This window comes from Rosa rugosa, chromosome 1, assembly GCF_958449725.1.
Source record: "Rosa rugosa chromosome 1, drRosRugo1.1, whole genome shotgun sequence".
Classification (NCBI taxonomy): Eukaryota; Viridiplantae; Streptophyta; class Magnoliopsida; order Rosales; family Rosaceae; genus Rosa; species Rosa rugosa.
Genome location: NC_084820.1, coordinates 71,223,433 through 71,239,808, shown reverse-complemented (window position 1 = coordinate 71,239,808; position 16,376 = coordinate 71,223,433). Strand labels below are relative to the sequence as shown.

At 37.7% G+C, this 16,376-nt stretch overlaps 2 protein-coding genes across 3 annotated transcripts; both read right to left on the bottom strand.

The window, feature by feature from the left end:
• Positions 1 to 514: 514 nt before the first annotated feature.
• Positions 515 to 2,979, bottom strand: LOC133706935 (glucuronokinase 1). Its single transcript, XM_062132491.1, has 6 exons — positions 2,682 to 2,979; positions 2,188 to 2,337; positions 1,899 to 2,087; positions 1,701 to 1,817; positions 1,451 to 1,611; positions 515 to 916 (listed from the first exon to the last, which is right to left on the bottom strand). Exons 1-6 carry the CDS (start codon positions 2,922 to 2,924, stop codon positions 673 to 675), a joined length of 1,104 nt encoding a protein of 367 aa, XP_061988475.1. The 5' UTR covers positions 2,925 to 2,979; the 3' UTR covers positions 515 to 672.
• A 5,527-nt stretch (positions 2,980 to 8,506) lies between these two features.
• LOC133726646 (golgin candidate 6) lies at positions 8,507 to 14,236 on the bottom strand. Of its 2 annotated transcripts, none has more exons than XM_062154240.1 (19): positions 14,080 to 14,236; positions 13,910 to 13,999; positions 13,673 to 13,800; positions 13,534 to 13,586; positions 13,102 to 13,248; positions 12,889 to 12,962; positions 12,731 to 12,800; positions 12,464 to 12,517; positions 12,232 to 12,327; positions 12,002 to 12,052; positions 11,813 to 11,899; positions 11,592 to 11,705; positions 11,430 to 11,501; positions 11,017 to 11,199; positions 10,742 to 10,845; positions 10,535 to 10,583; positions 10,390 to 10,455; positions 9,441 to 10,202; positions 8,507 to 9,265 (listed from the first exon to the last, which is right to left on the bottom strand). In XM_062154240.1, the coding sequence occupies exons 2-19, from the start codon at positions 13,987 to 13,989 to the stop codon at positions 8,720 to 8,722; spliced, it is 2,736 nt and encodes a 911-aa protein (XP_062010224.1). In that variant the 5' UTR covers positions 13,990 to 13,999; positions 14,080 to 14,236; the 3' UTR covers positions 8,507 to 8,719. The 2 variants fall into 2 exon arrangements, with proteins under 2 accessions (XP_062010224.1, XP_062010225.1); XM_062154241.1 differs by having other exon boundaries at positions 13,910 to 14,011; positions 14,084 to 14,236.
• Between the last annotated feature and the right edge of the window lie 2,140 nt (positions 14,237 to 16,376).

Below are 16,376 nucleotides of genomic sequence, written 5' to 3'. Positions count from 1 at the left end.
TCCCTATTGTGGAAGAGATTTTTGGCTTTGGCTCGTCATTTGTTTTGGGTTTGACAGTTATCTATGTCCTCATGAAATTATACCGGGAGGAATAAAATGTCATTCCCTGTTTGATAATCAAGTAGGTAATACTCAATAATACAATACACAGGTATCTGTTCTGGTTGAGCTTTACGGGTTTGAGTCTTCGGCAGGTTTAGGCCATGTGCAACGCTAGTTGTATGAAAACAATCTCGGCATTAAAACAAACTGGTCGGATCAATGTTCATGCTTGTTAAAGTGAAACATGCTCAATCCATAACACAAACAATTTTATGGAGCATGTCACACTTTCAACACGAGTCACCCTGATTATTTATCACCATGCAAAATTGAAAGGCAATACGAAGCAGAAAATATAATTCTGGCCTCAATATATCACCATCTCACTAAGTATTGTACTCTCCACTCAGCAAACTGTTTGGTTTTTCACTTTTTGGATGTATAGGTAGAGAGGGTTCAAGCTGACAGCATCTAAACCAAATTGAAATCCTTCCTTTTATTAATAAAAATGCATCAACAAACTGAACGTTCCACTTTTACCAATACAAGCAATGGGAGAAGAAGGGGGGGTGGTGGGGTTCAAAAACTGAAACGTATGCCTAATAACTAAACTGGAAAGACCGCAAATACTTATTTTGACAGGGTTTGAAGATCAACCTCATTTAGAAGAGAGGGAATAACTTTAATTGGTTCAAATTTAAAACCAGCGCTTAGACATGCATCCTCTAAAAGCTTCACTTGTGAAGGACCATCAGGACAACATACAACCACAGCTCCTCCACTACCTGTGAATTTCGAGGCTGCACCCACCCTTCGGGCGACCTCTACCATTTCTATGTTTAAAGCACCAAGAGCATCATCTCCAAACATGCGTCTGCACAACATCCAAATTGTAAAAGTAAGCAGCAATAAAATGCACAGAAAGCTCAAATTGTGAAGATGGTTACCAAATGTAAGCAGTTACACTATCTTGCTTAATGCCATCAATCATTCAAGCAGACACCAGATAATACGTCGTTGCTTTGTTCTTTCTTCATGTTAAAATTAAAAAGGCAACACGACAACTCTATGACACATAAAAATTTCTCGTCTGTTGAGGGGATTAAAGTGAAATCATGCTTTCAAGGTTTAACAACAAACAGCATATACAGTTTGAAGTTTGGAGCAATCAGCCTTGAGTGACAACAGTATAAAAACTCTGAGCAGCTTCTTTATCCTATCCCACCATGTACGACATGCAAATATGCTCACGTAAATATCATCTTCCTTTTGATATTGCCTTTTGCTTTGAAATAACATTGCATAAATATAAGAGCTTCAAGAATCAGAGCTGGGAAATCTCATAATAAAACGATGAGTAGTTATTCATATAGCATTAGTCAGATGCAGAGATGCAGAGATCACAAACCTTCTAAGATCAAAATTAGAGTTCATGAGAGCTGCTAGTTTAGTGTAGTCCTTTTCGAGTAAGGCTTTCCTTCCTTCTTGTGCAATATCTGCTACTTCTTTCATTGATGATATTATAAACTCATCGCCATTGAGCCACCTTTGGCGAACTGTACTGTGTACCTGCCATTACAATTCATTATGTCAAATCATGGACAAATTGCCAACAAGTGAAAAAAAAATAAGGGAGTCTAACAATAAGTAACGCTAACCTTCCCAGAATCGCTTGGATTCTCGGCATATATGAGATATAGAGGCGGCAGAAGACAAACATCCAGGGGTGTGTAAATGCCATGCCCCAAAGTATCCATGTGTTCCTTATCAAATTCCTAGGAAGCCAAAAGTCAATACATGCAGAATACATACAATATGAACTATCAGTTAAACAATAGCAACGGTTGAGAGACTACCATGTAAACAAGGCCTCCATAAACCTGTGCAACCCGATCTTGAAGACCAGCAATAATGCCGAGCTGTTTCTCCGCGCCGAGGACAATGCCAGGCCTGACATCCACTTTGATCAAATGCCTAACCTTGTAGAAGTCAAGAAGGCAGCTAAGGGCTGCACACACAATAGCACTAGACCCCGATAGTCCCGTCTGAAAAAAACAAAACAAAAATCCCAAAACCATTACTTACACACAACTCAAATTTCCCTAATCTCCAATCCCTAACTCAAATCAATGCCATCAAAATCACCTGGCGAGGGATATTAGTATCATATGAGAGAGTGAAGTTTCTCGAGTCCAGATAGATCTCTTTTTCCTTGCAATAATCAAAAAACACTTTGCAAATTGCCATCAGTAATCGAACACCGCCATAATAACCCTCATTGTCTAGCCGATTCACCTGTTTGCAATTCATCATAACAATGCAGCACCACAGAAATCAGCTCATCTTTATCGAAAATCATCGTTATCTAAAATTCTAATTCAACTCAATTCATTATAACAATGCAGCCACACAATCAAATCAGCTCATCCTTATCGAAAATCATCGTTATCGAAAATTTTGTAATTCAAACTCTGCGGATGCATCGATCAAATTGAATTCGCAATTCATTATAACAATGCAGCACCACACAAATCAGCTCAATCATTATCGAAAATCATCGTTGTCTAAAATTTTAGTCCAACTCTGCATTGATCAAATTGAAGCGTCGAAAGAGAGAGAGAGAGAGAGAGAATGGATACCAGGTGGGGGAGAGATCTGAAGACGACGAGGTCGTGGGTGGGGTGGGGCTGGATGACGAGGTCATCGGAGGGGTGTAATCGGACGGAGGCCCAGAAGTTACCGAGGCTGAAAGAGATCGTACGGCCGTAGTAGACATCGCTGGGGTTGCCGAGCAGACCCACCCTGGCGTAGGCCCTGTGCTCTATGGCCGCCGGCTCCGACGTCGCCGTTTCGCTATTCTGATCATGATGATGATGATCCATTCAGAACTTGACTGAGTTTGTCAATTCTGATCTCGGCAATACTCCACGTTGACTGTTATAACTATATCAGCCTAGTTTGCCACGTCAGAGCAAGCAGATTATTATCTGGCAATATTATTATCCGGCTTATTATCTCTTTTTTCTTTTTCAAAAAAGGAAAAAAAAAAAAAAATTGAATATTCCACCATTCAATCTTAAATGCAAGAAACAAAATCGCGTTTCTAGCTAATACATCCACATAATTACACTTCTACACGTGTATGTACATATAATTGGATTTAAAAAGCGGAAAAATATTGCACTTCTTTTAACAATTGAAGAGTGAAAATCATCATAGTAAAACAATTGCAGCCCTAAACCGCAACATATTGTTCAGTAACCTGAATAGCATTTGTGATGAACCAAAAAAAAAATTCACATTCTACAATGAACATGTTGGGTATCAAAAAATATTGATATCATGAAAGATTAGAGAAAAGATAAAAAGAAACAAGAAAGAGAGATGATAGATAACCAACCTCTTTCCGCGCAGAGAGAAAACTTTGATATATTTAAAAAAAAAAAAAAAATCTTCGATAGAAAATTATTGGAATTTGGTATGTATAGTTAACACTATAAAGTCCATGATTATCCTTGATTTTCTAATTCCATAAGTATGAATGAAATTTTGAATACATTTGAACTTTTATTCATTTTTAAAAGTCCTAAATGAATACCCCTAGATTTTGATGAAATTCATAAAGTCTTTAAAAATCTTAATCGAATACCCTAATACTTTCATGAACTGCTGAAAGTCTATATTGAATACACCCAGACTTTTAAATTCTATAGATTTGTTAAAAAGTTCCACTAATTCCATATACAATACACCCCCCTTACATTTACAACAGTGGATTCGTCACAACAGTTAGGGTTTTAGACTTTTAGTGTTCTCGAGATTAAGATGGCAGCGGCGGCTACGACCCTTTCGCCGAGAATTACGACATCGATTGCTTTAGATGTCGAGGCTGGTGAGCTCAATGGGGATGTCACAATCAAGGCGAAAACGCCGCCGGTCGTATCCTCTGACCCTGTTCAAATCGAGCCGCAAGGTGAGCTCGGGCAAGGTGTCCAGCGCTCTGCAACGGATCCGCTGCCTCTATGTAAAAGCCCCGCCGCCGCCCCCTTCCTCTGCCACCAACCTCACACACGTCCGCCTCTTCAATTTTCCTCTCCTTCATTCCCCATCCCTTTCCGTTCCAAATCTTCGTCAATGCAATTCGGAAACGCTCTGTAGTTCTGCTTTCATTCTTCAACTTCTCCGTTCTGCACCATTTTCCTCGGGATAGATTCCTCAAAGCAACCCGGGATGTGGTGTCCCGAGGAAAAGGGTGCGGAACAGAGAAGTCGAAGAATGAAAGCAGAACTACAGAGCGTTTCCGAATTGCATTGACGAAGATTTGGAACGGAAAGGGATGGAGAATGAAGGAGCGGAAAATTGAAGAGGCAGACGCGTGTAAGGTTGGTGGCAGAGGAAGGGGGCGGCAGCGGGGCTTTTACATAGACCCTAAAACTAAACCCAAGAAAAGGGCCTACTTCTGGCTTCTTCTAGCGGTCATGATCATCCTTATTCTCCTTTTGTTTTGGTTCACTCCCCGCCCTCACACTTGTGCGTCTATACTCGAGTTGGTTGCCGCCATCTGCTTATTAGGTATACATTGTTTCGTGATCTGAAGAAGCTTGCTGGAAAGGAAGTGGCTGCAACTGTTGTCTTGAGTGGCTTTGGAAAATTTTCGATGAGGGCAGCGAACCGCATTCAGATACATTTAGTGCCTTTGGAAAATTTTCGGTCCAGGATTACCTGGACGCCAACCATTTAGTCTGAAAGGTTAGCTAACTGCTTTTTTCTTTTTCCAATTTATGATATTTAGATAGTGATTTCTTTATAGGATAACTTGGAGTACAGAAGTTTAATAATTTGCTCCATCTTGAAGATGGGTTTATGAGGGTCAGTTGAGTGAAAGAATCAGCAAAGCTTCTTCATTCCCCATCCCTTTTGAAAAAAAAAAGGGAAAATTACTGGTCACTCCCTGTACTTTTAGGGCGTCGACAGTTCAGTCCCTGCTATCCTAATTTCAACAAGTTACTCTTCAGACATTCAAATCTCACACAATTTGGTCCAAAATGACTATTTTGCCCCTGACTTCCTCTTTTTATTTATGTTTTCTCTCCTCTCCCCTCATTTCTTCTAAAATTCATAATTAATTCATACGAACTCCGATTTTTGCGTTCCATATATGTACGAGATCGTATCGATGATCTCTACAACTTTTATGAAGTAAGTTTTTCCAAATTTTATATGTATAAACAGTCAATTTTCACGACCCCCCCCCCCTAACCACAAAATAACACACACACACACTCTCTCTCTCTCTCTCTCATTATGCACATTTCAACCCAAGACATATCAAATATTTGAATTATGAATATTGAGACTATTTCATAAGTAGTTGTACGAGAAATTCGGTTTCGTATCGATTTTAGTTTCTAAACGAACGTTATATAGGGGGGGTCGTGAAAATTGACTTTTTATACATACAAAATTTGGAAAAATTTTCTTCATAAAAGTTGTAGAGCTCATCGATATGATCTCGTACATATATGGAACGCAAATATCGGAGTTCGTATGAATTAATTATGAATTTTAGAAGAAAGGAGATTTTCGAAACGAACGTTATTTAGGGGGGTAGTGAAAATTGACTTTTTATACATACAAAATTTGGAACAACTTTCTTCATGAAAGTTGTAGAGCTCGTCGATACAATCTTGTGCATATATGGAACGCAAAAATCAGAGTTTGTATGAATTAATTATGAATTTTAGAAGAAAGTGGATTTTCGAAACGAATGTTATTTGGGGGGGTCGTGAAAATTGACTTTTTATACATACAAAATTTGGAAAAACTTTCTTCATAAAAGTTGTAGAGCTCATCGATACGATCTTGTACATAAATGGAACGCAAATATCGGAGTTCGTATGAATTAATTATGAATTTTAGAAGAAAGGATGGGAGAGGAGAGAAAAATAAAAAACAAAAAGAGGAAGGGAGGGGCAAAATAGTCATTTTGGACCAAATTGTGTAAGATTTGAATGTGTGAGGAGTAACTTGTTGAAATTAGGATAGCAGGGACTGAACTGTCGACGCCCTAAAAGTACAGGGAGTGACCAGTAATTTCCCCCAAAAAAAAATATGAATCAGCAAAGCTTATTTGAAAAAAAAAATAAGCATGAAAGAAGATATGAATTGGTGGAGGAAGGAAACTTGGTGCTGTTGGACTTATTGTAGTGAAGAAGGCATATAGTTCCCAAATGGTTAGTACATATTGAATGACAAAAATATAACAAGTGTCCAACTATATAGTAAAATGTCATAGTTGATACATTGCAATTAAAACATAGCTCCTACTCAATCAGAATTACGAAACTGAATGTAATGTCCCTAAAATGCTTAGACAAATTACAAAGACGCCAAATATCTATTCCTTTCCCAGTGAAAATGCACCTTTCCCTCCTATCTTAGAAAATTCTGTAGTATCTTTCCACCCTTACAAGCACTTTAGAACAAATTTCACTATGCATCGATGTTTCAATTTATATCTCTGTAGATCAATGCAGATATTGTCATCATTCTTTTAACCTTTAGTTTGCCTTTTCCGTTCTTGTAGATAGAAGAGAAAGAAGAATCTGTGTGGGCTTCTGCTCTTAGCTGTTTGCTTTATTTTGTCTGTGGTAGCGGCAAATTATTGAGAAACCGGATAAATGGACTTGACATAAGGGTGAGATATTTTGCAACGTTTTAAAGCCATGCTGACTGCGAGTCTGTTTTTATTATTGTTCAATTGGAATCCTTTCTTATATTCTCTCATTGTATGTTGTGAGACCATCTATGTTTTTAGATGTAAGGTTACTCTGAATGGGGCTTATGACTTACCAACAAGAGGTTAGTAGGAATGGTCAGCTTCATGGGTTTCTCGCATGTTTTTTTTTTTTTTTTTGTTTGGGGGGTGGGGGGGGGTGGAATAGGGTTTCCAGTGCCAAAGCGGGTTTGGGGATTTCTGGTTATCAGAAAAAGAAATATGAGAACTGGTTTTTATATAGTTACATATTGATTACCATCATCTACAAAGCCATTTACTGATTCTCTTATCACAAAAGTTATGAGTTCTTATGATGACTGTTGTTTTACTGCCTACTTTTAGGTTGTTAAGGCACTCCTAGTAACTAGCAGGAAGAATTCTTGTGCAGAAGTCGTTCATTGCAAGCTTATTAGCATGTTAGCAAACATGTTATACCAAGTACCTGAAGAAACCGATGAGACTGTTTCAAGTACCCGTTTATTTGTTGTGGAGCAAGTTGATCTGATTGGTGGCATGGAATTGAGTTTATTTTCCTTAGGTATGCTACTAATTTTTCTTGACATTGAAATTAATAGTTAGACGCTTGATTATGAAAAAAGAAGATTTAGAAACTACTGGATTCAAAGCATAGAGTGATAGAACTAAGGTCCCTTGGTGATCAGAATATTATTATCATCGTTGTTGTAAAGACTTCCTTTAACGTTGATGAGGTCAAACAACACTTTAATAATCTGATGTAATCATTTACTTTAGTAGATTGATGAAAGGTGATGGATCTGTTTTTTCAAAGAAGATTTTTTGACAAGTTGTAACCAATCTATAAAAGTCTCTGTGTGGTTTCATTCTACCAGCAAAGTTATCTGATTCCAAACCATAATGCTGTGATGCAGTAAACTCACAATTAATTTTGTTCATGTAAAACATGCAACGCACCTAGATTAAATGCTTTTTCAGTTTTTGTTGCATCTGTGGACAACTATTTTTACTTCATTCATTCTTGGGCCAAAAAAAAAACCTCTGATTAAGCTTATCATCTTATTCATCTCTCGCTACTTCCTCCAACCGGATGAATTGCTCTAGCGAAAAGTGTATAAAAAAAAAAAAAAAGAATTTAAGAAATCCAAGGTTCAATTTTATTGTTTATATCTATTTTCTTTTTCTGGGTTTATGATTATGCAAGTTTTCATTCAGAATTAGAAACACCCAAATTATGTTTAGAGAGAAAGCTCCAAACCGCAGCATATAGTATTATAGTTCAGTGGCTTTAATAGCATTTGTGAAACAATAAACACGAATTCATGATATTCATCCACCAAAAGCCGCCAACATATTATCTCGAATTGTTGCTTCCAAATGTGGAGAATGTAATTGATAAGACGAATCTGTCACACGAAATAATCAATCCATCAATTACATGATACTTGGAGAAGTGACTTTGGTATTTTGATCACTAACAGTCATAAAAAATGAATGTGGAAGATCATGCTCGATAAGTAAGACCTATAAAAGTGATCTAACCGCTCCCACATAAATTTTTTCTACAAAACACACCCCCTAGAGTTTTTAATTGCTAACGAACAAGTGCAGTGATATATACTTTGTTTTGTTGTTTTTTTTTCCCCTAATTTTGTTCACTTTGCGGCAGTAAGATGAAATTAAAACAATTATTGATCAAACGAGTGCAAATCTGATGAATTAGAGGTTCCAAAAAAAACCCACAATGTTAATTTCAAGTTCAACTAATACAACAGTTTTATCCAGACTCAAGAGTATCATTGAGAATAAATATCAAACTGTACAATTCATTCAACAAGAAATATACAAGTGAGAGTCCAAACCAAGATGATGGAATTGATGCTTGGTGAGATGACATAAAACATCAGTCTAACACCCGCATCATCAGTCTTCCTCCTCTTCACCATCTCCAGGCAATCCCATATCATCTCCGATATCTTCAAGCAGCTTGTCCACGTCCTCCCCCAACTCCAACAACCTGGCACTAAGCTTTTCGACCTTGCTCTGTTCTTGTCCAAGGCACACGAGAAGATCATTCAGTTCTGCCTCGCTCTCCTTCTGAGCTTCTTCCCTTGCCTGAGCTCTAATTGCATCCACATCTGGAAAGGCTGAAGACCCCACACCCTTTTGACCTCTTACCTCCTTTTCTAGTTGGAAATTGGCCTGCTCAAGACTGTTGTAAGCATCCGATAGACTCTTCAGGTCGGATTCCATCTTGCCAGCTAAATTTTTATACATGGATGCCTCAGATTCAATCTTGGCTTTCTCTGCCTTGAGCAACTCCAACCGCCTAGATGCTTCTTGAAGATCTCGTCTAAGCGTCTCTACATGAACTCTATCTGAGCCTGTGCCTTGCTCAGACCGAGAATGACTTCCCCCACCAGTTGCTGCCACGTCCTCAGCCAAGCTTGCATTGCGGCCGAGGAGGTCCTAAAAGATGAGAAAGACTATGAAACCAAACATTGACAAAAAACAAATTGCTAAACCAAACATATTCAATAACATGCATACCACATCATGCTTCTTCAACAGTCAACTTTTCTACATCCATAAAGTGCCCTCTATAAGAAAGAAAAAGCAGGAGTTGGAGTACATTTAGCAATACCTGTATCTCAGAGCATTGCTTTTCCACAAATTCTTTCAGCCGCTTAACATACTCTCCATCACTTTCCCCACTCTTTTGTTCCAATTCTGCTGGCACCACTGCCACCTTGCTCTTTGGATTACTGTAAACCTCAACGATTTTTTCTCTGATGTTTGCCTCTAAACTCTTAACAAGGTTTACAAATGCAGCATCAAAGATTGAGGAGAGAACCGGTAGATCCTCATCTTTCTGATCAGATAAATTGTTCCCATCAACATCTTCAGGCTCTACCATACCAGCAGAAGCAGATCTGGTTAATTGTTGACGGGGCTCAGCAGACCTTGCAGAGGTGAAAAGGAAGTTTTTTCTCATTTCATCAAACTTCAGAAAGTATGATGTGAGTCCAACCTTCTGGCTTATGGAATCAACTACAGTAAAAGCATCTTTCCCACTTTCACCTGATTTATTGTAGATAACACACTCTCCCAGAAGAACAGCCGCCAATCCCTTTACGAACACTGTAGCGGATGAACTGGATACCAGTTCAAGCAGATATGTGATGTGGGGACGTGAATCTAGGAAGCAATGAACAGCACTAGGGCAATCAGCTAGCCAGGTCACCAGCATTTTCAAGAGGATTGGTTGAATATATGCATTTCCACCTGACTTTCCATCTTTGCTTTTCATGGAAGAGGAAAGGGCCAAGTATTTTACCACGCGATGCATTAGAGGCTCAGAAGCGCCTAAAGATGGCGTAGGTGCCTCAAGGTCAATATGCAACACCTGCAAATTGTTTCTTCAGGTTAGACAATTGTAAGATAGGACCTTCATTTATTTAATTCTTCTTTGCCATGTTAAGTGATAATAAGAAAGAAAGCAGCGAATTTAATGCAAATACACACTTGGCCTAAAATCTGATAATCATACTGGTACTGCATCAGAAGAATTAGAAGATGATGTGACTGCATACCTTTTCCTTGCACTGGATATTGTCCTTCATGACATGAGATAGAACACTGGCAGCTCTGCAACATGTCTGCACCTCAATTTATTAGCTAATGTGGCAGAGGTTTTATAGTCTTACAAAACTCAGAAGCAACTAAGCACTGCATTACCTCAAGATCGACTTCACTCTCACTCAAGGTAAGACCTTGTAACAGCATGCTGCAAGATAATCAAGTTTTTATGACATTAATTACCACAACAAAGCTTTTTCGACCTGGATTGACGAAAATAATATGACGCAGAAAAATATAATATAATAAACAACTAAAAATGGAAGCATGCAGTAAAAATCTAAAAAAGCACATGAATAAACAAACCTTCCAAATGACATGTTCACATCTTCCTCAAGGGGTGCATGAGTCATTGAATGTGGTTGAGGAATCAATGTTGATGCTAACATTGTTTGGCCATCAGCATTTTTCTGATTCAAGTGAGGTGGAAGTGAATTTAGAAAATATTAACAAAACAAATTAGAAGTGAAAGATCCACAATCAGGAAGTCATACATCAGGGATTTAACATGTCAGTAACAAATAAATTGCTCATGAAGCAAAGTAAATCAACGATATAAGGAGCAAATAAACATCACCCACCTCACAAAAGCTCTTAAAAACATAATCAGCTGCAACAAATTCTTGTACACTAGATGTCCTTAAGATGATTCGTAGAATTGAGTTCAGAGCAGCTTCCTGTGGCCCCTCTCCGAGAACTTTGCTTGCAAGGGCATCAAGATTCTTGGAATGTCCGATAATTAGATTACCGATGCATTGTAATGCCTGATGAAGCGAATCAAGATTAATAATTATGGAGTAACTCAATGTCTACAAGGCACCATAAAAATTTCATTGCAGCAAAGTTTTACACCTTCCTTTTGAAAATCAGTTTTTTTTTTTCTCAGATAATAAGTGACATAAGTTTTAGGGAACTAGAGAGAGAGAGAGAGAGAGAGAGAGAGAGAGAGAGAGAGAGAGAGAGGTGATGAAAAAAGGATTAAGAACTATCTTACTGCACAACGGACAGCTACAGGTGCCCACTGGCTTTCTACACCCAGCATTAGAAGATGGTCCAAGATTTTTTTCTGCGTTCATTCAGGTTAAAAGTTTAGATAACACTGATAGCACCAAATTGATACTTCATTGGAGCACTGGTTATAGAAGTTTATAAATACCTGAACAAGAGTTGTCTTGTTTGTCAGCTTATTTGCATCTTTTCCAGGATCAGCCTCTGAACCTCCCATTATCAGCAAATTAATAGTTTCCAACGAACTAAGTAGATTAATTGTCTACTGGCATGGCGTTTGTTTCCAAATCAACAACAAATAACCAGTAAGAATTGTGCAGTAACAAATATAATTGTTCAACACAATGTTAAGAAAACTGAGCATCTAACCTTTTGTTGAGTGAAACTGTAAGTACTTCCTCGTAACTTCAAAATTGACATTAATGGGTCAAATCCAATTGTCTCCCTCAATAGTATCTGAATGAAACACACTTTCAAATTAAAAGCAAGAATAAACCAATTGTGTAAATGACAACAACCATGATTTCAAAAGTAGAGCAACAATAATAAGCTAAAAACCTGATTAGATGCATTCTTCCGAATAAGGTTGTTTAACAGTTCAATACAGTCCTGTACAAAAGCATTTGCATTAGAATAATTATATAACCAAGTGATGTCTCAAATATTTTCTAAGAAAATAGCAGAGTATCAACATTGGAAACTTGATGTATGCAGTACAGAACTACAGACATTTTACTCCCTACACTATAAACTAATGATTATCAACAGAATGAGTCACAGTGAATCACCTGGACAACAACACCACCGTCTGAGCCACCTTCCTCTTTGATGATGCTGAAAATCTTTTCAAAAGCACCTTCAAAGACCACAATTTTTTGAATTTCCTGAAATTATAATAACCTATGTCAATACAAAAGCGCAAAAAAAAAAAAAAAAAAAAAAGCAATGGTTTCACCGTTTCAGTCAAATATACTTGAATATAAAGTAGATATAATGAATCATCACAGAAGAAAACCTCACCTCAGCTTCACGTGTCAAGTAAGTAAGAAGTAATAAGGCCTCATTTCGTATAACCTAGAAGGCAGCAAGAATAAGTGAGTATGATTAACGAACATGAAAGAATTGATACTAATATTTTTCAAACATATTTCAATTTTCTCAAGATTTCAAAAACTGGAGCAAGATATATGAATCTTGAAAGATCACCCTTAAAAATTAAATAGTAGCAACGAATGTGAATGATAAGTTAAATTCACATATGCAAAATGATCATTCAGGGCATAGTACCTCCCGATCCATAAGCATATCCATTAGGCGAGTTATACCACGAGGTATGGTCAGAATGGCTTCCTGTAACCTGCAAAGTGTAATCAGCCAGAATTCTTTCTAAACCATCAAAAGATCCAAAATTTTGGACAAAAGAGAAACTAGCTATAAACTAATACCTATTTGGAGAATTTGTGAGAAGAGCTGTCAAAAGTTGAAGAGTGTAATATCGTACATAGAAATCCTCCTCTGACTACAATAAGAGCAGAATTAAATAAAGAGATTAGTATTGTCGGAACTATCTGCATTTACACAGAGAATATAGCTTCAACCAAATGACTTTAGCTATTATGATGTTCAGTGTTTTTGTAATACAGTAAGAGCACCCTCACCAACAAACTTAAGAGAAGTGAAATGCTGTCTGCTTCTCTGGAAAGCAAATCAGTGTTCATTAGAGCAGGTTGAATCTCATTCTTTGGGACTTTTGCATGTTCAATAGGAGTCAAGGCACCTACAAGAGTTTCTAGGGCACCTCGGACCTGCATGTGTAGAATGCATAAAATGAGACACATCCATGGATAAAAATTGATAGTAAAGCACCACATTTACAATAAAATGGATAATAATCGTCGGGACAGTAAAAAATAAGAAGACACAATGACATTAGAGTTTCAGAACCTTTATCTGAAACAAAAATAGCCTTACATCCCAACTCAATAAATTCGAAAACAATATCAGTCCCGATTCTCCACCATTCCACTCGGAAAAAAACAGTAAATCCATTAAAGCGAAAAAGAAAAAAAAAAACAAGAATCAGTAGCAACCATTTCAACATCGTCGCGCTCTTCTCTCAATACACCCATCATCACAGGAAAGCCTACAAAAAGCAAACAAACACTCTCACACACGGCAAGCTTGAACCGAAAAGCGCAAACAAACCACTATAAAGCACTATCCACTCACCCATTGCTCCAAATGCCAGCTGAGCACCAGAGCTCTCTGCCACAACAGACTGAAGCTCCACCATAGCAGTCCTCCTGTCCTCTGCCAGCTTCCCATTGCTTATACAGTCCAGCAATCGCTCAACGTAACTGCCAAACCAATCCATACTACATTCGTCACACACTAGTCGAAAATCGAAACCGAAAATACGCAATGTACAACCAAAAAAAATTATGCAAGTGATAATCAAAAATTTACCTATCTTCATTTGAAGACGCAGATTTCTCATTGCCGAAGACGAGACCTACAACCCCCTTGTAACTATTCACCAAATCCATCTGTGACTTCCTCCCTGAAACCCTAAAAAAAAAAAATGAGCAAAATTAAAATGAATAAGAAAACCCTAAATTGGAAGCGGAAACGTTCACTTGCCTGAGAAGTTAGGACGATGAATAAAGCTGAAGACGGAGATGGAGTAATGGATCCAATCTCAGAGAGTTGAAATTAGGGATCGTCGTTTTCAATTTTTATAATGAATAATTCTGACCAAAACACACACAGCTTCGTTCAGGACACCCTGACTCTCTGAGCCTTAAGTTACGTGTAAACTCACCTGGTGACGCCGATGCCCGGTTTCATGACCCGACCCGATTAAGATAGGTTGTTGGGCCTTTAATGGTAATACAGATCCAAAGGCTATTGGGCCAAGAGAAAAGAAGAGTACTGATGCTTGCAGTTGAAGCTACCCGGCTTGGTCTGAGATTTGGGTTTGGGCTGTCCCCCAAAATAATTGTAAAATAGATAATGAATTTCTGATTTTTTTTATTTTTTTTTTGACGGCAAGAATAAGCCAAAGGAGGAGCGGCCACTGGCCAGCAAGATGAAGCTTTCCTAATAATGGTGCTAGGAAGCAGAGGAAGAAGGTTGCCTTGTATACTGATGTGGCTTTAGGGACTATCCAAGTATCCATGCTCTTGGGTAAGCCCTATTTGCATAGGGTGGTCCTAGAGCTTATGAATAAATTGAGGTTTTTTGAACTAGTTTGATTCAAACTCTGATAGCGTCAAGTTACTTGGTCATTTAATTTACATTGTTGTTCAAGATAATTTTACTTTAGGTATCTTAGTGGCGGAACCAGGATTTGATCTTGGGGGGGAGGGGGGGGGGGGTCCAGTCCAGACATAAAGTGTCGATCTTATAACCGAATTACTATAACGTAAGTTGGAAGTTAAAAAAAAAAAAACAATATTATAACAATAATCTAAAAATCTTATTCAATAGAATTCTTAAGCGGTAAGCCTACAATCAAGAAAAAATAAACAATAATTCGTACGAAAATTAAAAAAATTTAACTAAAAGGATGAATAAAATACAATTTCAAATTGACCATCTATCTCAAAACATAACTTGACGTTTTTGCATGTCTCGAAAGTAAAAAAAAAAAATTTAAAGGTTACGGAGTAGAAAGAGGGATTGCAAACCCCAACTTATAGAGATAGCAGTGAAAACCCTAATCATATAGAAATACTTATTTATTACTATTTTGACTTTTTTCTCTTATTTTATTTTTTGAATCAAGGAAATAGCTTTATAGATAGAAACTCAATAGAGTTGAGTTACAATCATATTGTAACACATCCAAATAACATTCATGGAGTGTTTGTTTTAGCTTAAGGTCAGAGTGGCCATTACATACCCTTCCGCTGCCATGTACAGACAGAACAAGAAGATGTGGTAGTACCCACGGTGGTACTTTTTCTCTTATTTTATTGATTCTTCATAAACCGAATATTATTGTTTTTAATTTTTAAATATAAATCTGACAATTACGTTGATGGGTTTAGAGAGTGGGAAGGATTAATATATTATATATTTATGTACTATTGAATTGGGGGGAGGGGGGGTCCACTTGCAGAACACAAACATAAAATCCTTAGTTTAATTAATAATCCCATATAATCATAGGTATCTGCCGAAAAGCTAGGGGGGTCCGGACCCTGTCAGACCGAATGACGGGTCCGCCCCTTTTAAGTTTCTAGAGTCTAAGTAATAACTTCAATTTTTCAAGAACACAATGCAGATGAATTATTGTGTATTGTTCGGCTCTCACCCACCATTTTAATGAATTGACACACACCATTTGAATCAAATAAAAAAATGGAGCAAAATCTAGTGCCTCTGTCCTTTTAACTAATTGCATACATCTCTTTAACTTCATCGAGTTTTGGTTGCAAGGCTATTCTACCAAGCTCCTTTTAGAGAGAGTTGTCTCGCGCCCCTTTTAGGTGTTTTCTACCACCCACTTTTGTCAATTTTGGGTACAACCGTACAAGTACCCTTTTGCTGAAGACCATTCAAGGAGTATGGCATGGGTTACGTCACCGCCGTGGTACCTGGTGCAGAACACTGACACATGATTTTTTCTCAGAAAGTAGACCACACTCCTTTGGATTTTTAAGTTGTTGCACGTAATTCAAATGTAGCGAACTACAAATGGGAATGACAATAACAAATGAATGAGTTACTAATAATGGTAGGCATAGGATGACTGAGTTGCTGATGGAGACTCTTTTCATAAGAGATGAAAATGATCGCATAAACAGTACTATGTTGAAGTAATCAAAAGTGGATCACAACTATGAATTGCTAGTTCAACAACTTCAAAGAGTACCATCTTTGTGTACTTTCAAAAGAAGAAAATGAGTGATGAACTGATGATGACCAC

Coding starts and splice junctions, on each gene's coding strand:
- LOC133706935 (XM_062132491.1), bottom strand. CDS start 2,924: ATGGATCATCATCATCATGATCAGAATAGCGAAACGGCGACGTCGGAG. Junction 2,338..2,681: donor TCAGATCTCTCCCCCACCTG/GTATCCATTCTC, acceptor AATTGCAAACAG/GTGAATCGGCTAGACAATGA. Junction 2,088..2,187: donor ATACTAATATCCCTCGCCAG/GTGATTTTGATG, acceptor TGTTTTTTTCAG/ACGGGACTATCGGGGTCTAG.
- LOC133726646 (XM_062154240.1), bottom strand. CDS start 13,989: ATGGATTTGGTGAATAGTTACAAGGGGGTTGTAGGTCTCGTCTTCGGC. Junction 13,249..13,533: donor AGCGCGACGATGTTGAAATG/GTTGCTACTGAT, acceptor CTACACATGCAG/GTCCGAGGTGCCCTAGAAAC. Junction 11,706..11,812: donor ACAGTTTCACTCAACAAAAG/GTTAGATGCTCA, acceptor CCATGCCAGTAG/ACAATTAATCTACTTAGTTC.